A 9,036-nucleotide genomic window follows, 5' to 3' on the forward strand; every position below is an offset into this window, starting at 1 on the left:
TTTTTAAACATTTTTATTCATGTGTGTTTCTGAACATTAAAATGTATGAAGACATTTGAAAATGAGGCTGTATGTGTTGCATATGTTTTGTAATGTTGGTTTGTAATGTTTACTGTTTATTTATTGTTTGGAAATTAACATCCATTTCTAACATACGCCATAGACTAGCCTGAAGTGCCAGTGATCTGTTTAATCAGTGAAACTGGTGATGGGAGGTAAATTTGATATTTTATTATTTGTCGTTTGGAGTGCTAGAGGAAATGCACATGCATTGCGCTAACCATGACTACAATGGAAGTTTATAAACCTGCGTATAGGGGCAAAGTAAAAAATGGTACAATGTACTAGGCTAACATGCCTGACATGGTGATGGTGTGGAAGTTCCTTGAACCTAATCTCCACAGCATGTTGCCAAACTGTGCTACCAGTCGGTGCCGTGCTTGACATCTCTGATCTGTGAAGTTCACCCTGGAGGCCTTTGTAGGATCCTTCTTCCATTATATTGCACCACAGGAAGAAAGACTGGTTTGACTGCATCACTCCCTTGGTTGGGCTACATGCGTGGCAGCGCCCCCTGCTGTCATGGACTGATTACATTAGTCTGTGACATGACAAAGACATTTTTACCTGTTGTGTGTTTGAAAAGAAGAGCTAGTTTGAATCTTGGTGTGACTGTCACTTGCTGCGACAGAATCACCATTTTGGAATGTCAGAGAAACTCCGAACTCCAATTCTCAAACCACTGTTTGAGAATTTGAAGGCAGTACCGATTGAGTTTGATCCTTTTAATGCTGACATCTGGACAGTGTTCTTTTGGTTCTGGAGGCATTTGGCCCCTTAAGGAACTTAGTTAAGCTGCAATGCTAAAGGCTTGACCTGAATATCAGAATATGCATGTCATAAAGGCATGGATCCTGTTTCCAAAACTAAGTAAAACGTTGTCTTTCTGTTTTTGTGATGGAGACATGGTGAGACTGGCTTTTGGGGCTTCCAACACGAGATTAATTTTTTTAATTCATGGGATTTAAAATAATCTCTGTTCAAATGTCTTTTTTGTCTGTTTTTTAATTCAGATAAATGCTGTTTACATTTTACACCTAATGTGTATGGCATTCTAAAATAATATTTTGTATGTCTATATTTAATGTCTTAAAAAATACTGAAAATGAAAGTTCATCATTGAGTTGACATTACCTACTGCACTGATATTGTAGTATGTGGTATTGTGTACAGTATTGGACTAGTTTCTTCTAGTGCTAAAAAGGTAAAGCATAATATACTACATGTAAAAGAAGAATAAAATAACTTATTTGCAAATTCTTCATTGTCTTCTTCCACATTTTTACAGTTAAAGGGCAGTTCATATTCCTGTTGCTTAAGTGCAAGCCTTGACTTCTATACACCATACACCAAAAAGGCTGCTTTGAAATTACATGAAGTAAATTTTCTTGCTTTAGACCACAAAGCTCTGAATTCACTGATACATGTGATTGTAAAGCCAACAGATCCTCAGAAACTTTTGTAAGGATCTAAAATATCATTCATCACACATAAAAACTGTCTGGATCACTCAGACATACACAAAAAAATTGGTATCAAAACCTCCATAAAGTGAAGGCAGAAAACCTGTGTGAATAGTTTATGAAACACCTCCATGCTTTGTAAAATACACCCCAGGATTACTGAGCTAGCTGGATAACTGCACTGAGTAAAACCTGGAGCAGCCCTTTTTACTTCAGTCCATCCTACAGATTTGGTGGGGTTCTGGGTTTTACTCAGTGCAGTTATCCACCTAACTCAGTAATCCTGTGACGCGAAACTTGAGCAGAGTGAAATCTTTAAAATACGATTAAGCTGATTAAATAATTGAAAGCAAACTCATAAAATGGATCAGCCCATGTTGTGCACCCCCTGGTTTATACATTTCATAACATGACCACAAGAAAATACAACAGATCTAATTCAACAGTATTCTAACAAGTCTTCATATAAATACAAACAACAAAAACTATAGGCCTACACATGTTCCAAAAATGATATTTCTGGCAAAATGACTGTCAAGAGATCACATTCTATTCAGAAAATCATTACTAGTAGTTCAAAGATGATTAAACCTGTAGGGTGGAAGCAACAAAAAATCAAATACAATGCATACGTAAGTAAGGTGTTAGCATACCATTACATACATTTTGCCTGCTGTGGACATTTATAAGTTGCTCCACAGGAAATAATACACTTCCTCTCAATGAGCAGCTCAGTGGAAACCAAGTGGTTCACGATATAGTTTGCAAAAGCATGACCTCTGCTGGTGACATTTAAGACAACAGACTATATATTTGTCCAAGAAAAAAAAATGAAATAAAAGGAAATAGGGTCTGTACTGCCATGGAGGCCCTAGGCAACATGCAACTCCTCAAAATCTTCGGTATTCTTCATGAAGGTTATCATATTTTTTCAAGAATCTTCATTGTCTGAATTTGTGCCAGACTTGTGCATGGCAAATATTGGCATCAGTACTCAAAACCATTTGGATATTTTGAACACATATCCCATATCAGTCTTTGAGTCTGAGTGACTCAATTCGGTAGACATTTGAATCACAGCACAATCCGTGGTAGTCTAACAATTTCTGTATGAACAAGTCATTGTCAACGTAAATATAAACAACAAAGAAATATTAAACAAACTTTTTGTATGTTGTGTTTAAAAAGTTTAAAATTAATTGGTGAAATAGTAGATCATACTTACACTATAAAATACATCTCTTCCTAAATTTTAAGGACAGTAGGAACATTAGGCCAATGCAATTGGGCACACAAGACAAGAGGCAAACACAGGTTCTTTCCATTATTGTTTTGTAGGAAGATTAAATCAATAAACAATATCAGTTTGGATTTAATTTCAAGGTTGCATTGTTAATTGTGTTGTTAATTTAGTTCTGTTAATTTAAAGAAAACAACTGTTATGACTCAGAAAGGTGGTCACAAAGCAACAATAACTTATGAAGAAATTGTACAAAAGTCCAAATAATTCAGGCTTTTACATTTAAATAACCACTTTTTTTTACTGGTTAATTATTATTATTAATTTATTTTGGGGGGCTGGGGGTTGAGAGAAACCTAGGAGAGTATGTACCTGAAACTTGAAAGTATTAATGATCTGAAACCTGAGAGAGGTAGTACTGATCTGAAACCTGAGAGAGTATTACCAATCTGAAACTGGAGAGAGTATTACTGATCTGAAACCTGAGAGAGTAGTACTGATATGAAACTTGAGAGAGTAATACCAATCTGAAACCTGAGAGAGTATTACCAATCATAAAACTGAGAGAGTAGTACTGATCTGAAACCTGAGAGAGTATTACCAATCTGAAACCTGAGAGAGTATTACCAATCTGAAACCTGAGAGAGTATTACCAATCAGAAACCTGAGAGAGTAGTACTGATCTGAAACCTGAGAGAGTATTACTGATCTGAAACCTGAGAGAGTATTACTGATCTGAAACCGGAGACATATTTGGGACATATGTGTCACATATTTGGGCCAGATGTGCCTCTCAGATAAGCCTGGTGGGTCTGGCAGTGTGAAGTTCCTTGAGCACCTCCTTTTGCATTGTTTTGTATGCAATGGAAATAAAGTAACGCTGGTTTAGTACAGTAATCAATGGTCCTCAGTCAGAAAGCAGGAATCACTCAGCATTAAGGATGCAAACGCCCTCTTAAAAGAGTATGACAGGGCCGTCTGGGTAGTGTAGAGGTATAAGCACTCGCCTACCACCGCAGAGACCCAGTACTTCCGGCTTGGTCAGACATTCCTACGACACAATTGGCAGTGTTCACGGATGGGAAACCGGTGAGGGTATGAGTCCTGATCGTTGCATTAGCGACTCCTACTGGTTTGTCGGGGCGCCTGTTCAGTGGGTAGGGGATCTGGGGGAGATAGCGTGAACCTCCGTGCGCAATACGCTCTCCCAGTGAAACTCCTCGCTGTCAGGTGAAAAGAAGCCTCTGGTGACTCCACATGTAACAGAGGAGGCATGTGGTAGTCTACACCCTCCCCAGACTGACACAGGATAGCGCATTGACCAGGACTGTGTGATACACACAGGGAATTGGTATAACAACTAAAATTGGGGAAAAAATGGGAGAAAATGGAAAAAAAAGAGTAGACAGGAACAGAGAGTGAGACTCTTATTGATATTGGTCAGTCCATGAAGGTAACACCTCTGGATGCTTCACCCTCGTCTGATAAAGAAAAAATACAAATGTTCAAGATTTGTAAGGGTTTTCTGGTGAAGGCCGGAAAGATTCTGGATTTGGTGTGTCGGACAAGGTGTGGCTGTTATCCAGGTCGTACTTCCCAGCTCTCCCAGACAGTCCTGTGGACTCTGGATCTCTGTTGATCAAGGCTGAAAGCAACATAATATACTGTGTCATACATGCCTGTCCTTACTGATTGCACAGACTCCACAGACTTTCCACATGATCAGCTGCATTCTTAACATTGTACATTCTGTCTCTTTACTGAAACATTTGAATTTAACTCTATAAAAACACGAAGGGTGTGTGCAAGTGAAAGACAGGTGGCATAGATGATCCTTGAACATGCCTCTCTATGAAAATTCCTAAATTATAGCATCAAAAACTGTTACCAATTGGAACCTCGAAAGGAAACTTCTACCGGATAGAAGGAATGTAGGAGCTGACCATCTGGTTATAACAAAATCTGCGCTGATAGTCGCAGATAGTCAATTAATGTAAGAATTATGATGGTTTTCCCTACAAATATGATGAGGTAGGACCATTAAAAAACAAGTATTAAAAATCCATAATAATTTAAAAATGTGTCTGACCTGTGTTTGAAAAGTTGAAAAAATCTTCCTTTAGAAACAGAAACCTTCTATCGTTGCCGAACCTGAAAGATGAACCAAACATTTACCAAAATGTTACTAAGTTATGTACTGTGCTAATGCATTTTGGACTAAGTGTATAACAGTTCAAGGCTAGTGTCAGCATATTTAAAATATATTTATAAGAGGATCTCAACACACTCTTGTTGACCCCTCCTCCTCCTCAGAACCAGTACCACCGCTATGAGAGCGATGAAGAGCAGCAGCACGGCTCCCAGCACGCCGAACAGTAGCCCGTAGAACCCTGCTCCCCACTGGAACATCTCACACTGCTGGCCATGGTACTGCACTAGTGGAGACTCATCACAGCTGTGCAAGGAGCAAACAGGAACTCCATCAGCAGGAGAAATGTTTATGCTACCACCAGGGGGCCTCTCAGTCAAATTTGGAAGCGCAAAACATTTTCTGTATGTAAAAAGTTGTGAAAATAAAAAACCTGATAACAGATAAATAGATTTTTGTGTGCACACACACGTATGTCCTTACAAACATGTGGGTCCAGTCTTCATGTTAAAGCACTCTCCATGCTGGTGACAGTAGTCAGGCTGTGTTTTACAGGGGCCCAAACACAGCCAGACTCCACTGATTATCTCCAAGGTGTAGTTGGAAAAATCCAGTGAGCAGAACATGAATGGCCCCAGATCTGAAATGTCTGTACAGAAACACTCAGCACTTTAATATCTCAACTTTACATATTTTTAAGGCACTAATCGCCCCATCCTTGCCCCTTTATGAAGGTACAATGAGCTCTAACAAGGAAAATACTCTATGGATAGAAGAACTATGTTTTAAATATTTAAATTGCAGTGATTTTTCAGTTTGTTTTCATTACATCATTTATTAGATTTTTAAAAAATGTTTTTACAAAGTTTCAGTATTCTGCTACTTCAGCAGACAGCAGACATTTGAATAATATTTTGACATTTAAAGTGAAAAACCCTTAATCATTGCTAGGATATTACAACTACACTTTATTAATATAAAATGGTTTACACCAAAAACTTGTTTTCCTTGTACTCACTCTTTATTTTTGATGGTTGCAGAATGATACTGGTCTCCTGAATGGAGACAGCTCCAACGGCTTGACTCAGGTTTCTCATATTTTCTGTGTTATTAAAAATTGCCACTAATGTGTGCCTCAGACCCTCATTTAGGAACATGATTTCTGTGTTGTTGTTAGGATAGTTGTATTGAGCCACACTCTCAGCAATAATGCTTCCATTCCTGCAAGGGGGGATAAGATAATATGTTTTCTATATTTGTTGATATATGCCTTTACATACTTCACATTACTTACCCTCCCACACACACACACACACACACAAATGCATACACACATTCGCACACACACACACACACACACACACACGTACACCCACACACACATGCATACACAGTTGATTTACTAACACAAAGAAGGAAAGATAAGCAATAATCTGTCCTGGAATTAATACATCTACAGTATAGACAAAAATAGTTAGTAGAGAAAGGGTTTCTGACAATATTATACTGATTTTAAAATAGTCAGATGCCTGTGACATGAACAATTATGTCTATCTTTGGCTTTGGATCCTAGGCAGAGATAAGGTGATTTAGGTAGTACTTCAATAATTCTGTGACAAATACTTTATAATAACTTCCAAGTTAAGCAAAGATGTTTTCTGTTTTAATGGATATCCCTTACTTGAGAGCAACAACTTTCACATCTTTAAAGTTTCGTGGATCCGCTTGTTTACAGAGAACCGCAAGCTGTAGAAACAAAAGTGAGAGTACTCTAAATTCTGCATCATGTTTTCCTCCACATTATGAATTCAGTGACATTTTCACACAGATTTGGAAACATAATACACATACCTGAGGTGTTAAGCGATTGGTGAAATCTATTGATTCGGTTGAATTAATCATTTCATATCCCAAAATGAAATCACTTAAAATTCTGAGTGTGATGTTCACCTTTAGGGTTGGTCTCGATGTGCTGTCTGGAGAGATATTTTTTGTTTTGTTTAAAAAGAGCAATAAATCATGCCAAGATGTCAATAATTCACATTACCCTCAAATATATCAGAAATCTAGACAGTTGGAATGGTGATCAATATGTTTATGCAATTGGAAATGCTGCATATGTGTTGATAAGTTATGAGAAACATAGCGTCTTATTTATCAAACGATTGAATTTTTGTTGTCGAAAATTTGGCGTGTGGGTTACTCAAAATATTTGAAATAAAAGGTCTGCTAAGCATATTCGTTCATTTGTATTTTAAATGACAAAATCCACATTTTACGACAATAGCCTCACCAAAATACCACAATGGCTTTGTGAGTACGTGAGCAGTGGGCAATCAGGTTTGAGTATGATCTCAGACAATGACAAATATGAGCCCATCCTATAGCAGGTTTTACGTATTTAAAATATTCTACTCGCATTGGGTTCTTTATTGTTGGTATAAAACAGTTAAGTGGATCGATTTCTCCTCAGTGCACACATATACTATATGTAATATTTATGAAATGCTATATGTAATATTTATGAAATGCTATATGTAATATTTATGAAATGCTTGTGCCTCAACATTTATTATGATATTTGGAAAGACATGATTTCTTGTTTCTTCAGGGTGTTTTCCTTAACTGGATCATACGCGTTCGGTAAATGGTAAATGTGAACATGTGACACATTTAATCATAGTGTCAAAATGGAAAAGAATGCTAAATTTCTAGGCAATCTGAACAAGGTAAATATTTTTCTTTATTCTTTCACCTGCACTTCATAAATTGTGTGGGGAAACATGTGAATGCACACTTTTTGTTTAAATTTGAGCTCAAGTTCATTTGGTAAATGAGGCATAATTTCTGTCTTGTCGCTTACTGGATTCACCACGACATACTGTATATAAACCTATACCAAAAGAAATAATAAACATGATATTATCATGTGACAGCCACACCAAATTAAGTCTTACCAATCTCGGTATGGGTGACATTGATCCCAAATTGACACGTGTCTCCAAACGTGAGATTTGATGTACAGGTACACTGACATTCTTCAGAGGTCTTGTTAAAAAAACAAGGGCCACCATTGCATTGACACTCTTCGTCAGAACATGTTCTTAATGGCGTCGATTGTGAAGAAATGTTGGAGGTTTTGGTTGTAGAAGATTTGTGTGAGACAGTCATTGCATGGGAGGACATTGCTGAATGTAAGGGTGAAATCAGTGATTGTGTGCTTGCATCTGACATTGAGGGCACAGACAACGTAAATTTTACTGTTGAGGATTCTGTATATTGTGTCGATGTAGCAGTAGATTGTTTATAGATTAAGGCTGACGTTTCTGGTTGTGCAATTGATTGAGACTGTGAACTTGTTTGCAGCGGCAACAAGGACACTTCTGATTTGGAAAATCCTGATGTCTGTGTTGCTTGTTCTGTGGAACTAACTTCGCTACTTGTAGACAACAATCCACGTGTAGTCGTTTCTGCTGAAGAACTTATTGTTGTCGAAGCTGACGTGTTCCGTGTTGTGGTCAAATTTTGAAATGATGATGTAAACGTGTTCCAGTGTCGATTGGAAATTCTGTTAGTGTGATCCTGATGTTTCTGTTGCTTGTTCTGTGGATCTAACTTCACTACTTGTAGACAACAATCCACGTGTAGTCGTTTCTGCTGAAGAACTTATTGTTGTCGAAGCTGACGTTTCCGGTGGTACAATTGATTGAGATGTTAAACGTGTTTCCAGCGTCGATTGGGAAACTTCTTTTGTTGAGAATCCTGATGTTTCTGTTGCTTGTTCTGTGGATTTAACTTCACTACTTGTAGACAAAAATCCATGTGTAGTAATTTCTGCTGAAGAACTTATTGTTGTCGAAGCTGACGTTTCTGGTGGTGCAATTGATTGAGATGTTAATCTTGTTTCCAGTGTCGATTGGGAAACTTCTGGTGTTGAGAATCTTGATGTTTCTGTAGATTTTTCTGTGGATCTCACTTCACCACTTGTGGACGACAGTCCACTTGTAGTCATTTCTGCTGAAGAACTTATTGTTGCTGAGGCTGACGTTTCTGGTTGTGCACTTGATTGAGATGTTAAACTTGTTTCCAGTGTCGATTGGGAACCTTCTTTTGTTGAGAATTCT

At 37.7% G+C, this 9,036-nt stretch overlaps 1 protein-coding gene across 1 annotated transcript; it reads right to left on the bottom strand.

The window, feature by feature from the left end:
- Positions 1-2,235: 2,235 nt before the first annotated feature.
- LOC135238327 (mucin-4) lies at positions 2,236-6,910 on the bottom strand (the record flags this gene model as incomplete). Its single annotated transcript, XM_064306110.1, has 7 exons — positions 2,236-4,408; positions 4,853-4,914; positions 5,051-5,218; positions 5,396-5,561; positions 5,931-6,133; positions 6,594-6,658; positions 6,764-6,910. Coding segments are annotated over 7 exons (951 nt in total), but the record flags the coding sequence as incomplete, so codon positions are not given.
- Between the last annotated feature and the right edge of the window lie 2,126 nt (positions 6,911-9,036).

The sequence above is a fragment of the Anguilla rostrata genome, chromosome 13 (assembly GCF_018555375.3).
Source record: "Anguilla rostrata isolate EN2019 chromosome 13, ASM1855537v3, whole genome shotgun sequence".
NCBI classification, from domain to species: Eukaryota; Metazoa; Chordata; class Actinopteri; order Anguilliformes; family Anguillidae; genus Anguilla; species Anguilla rostrata.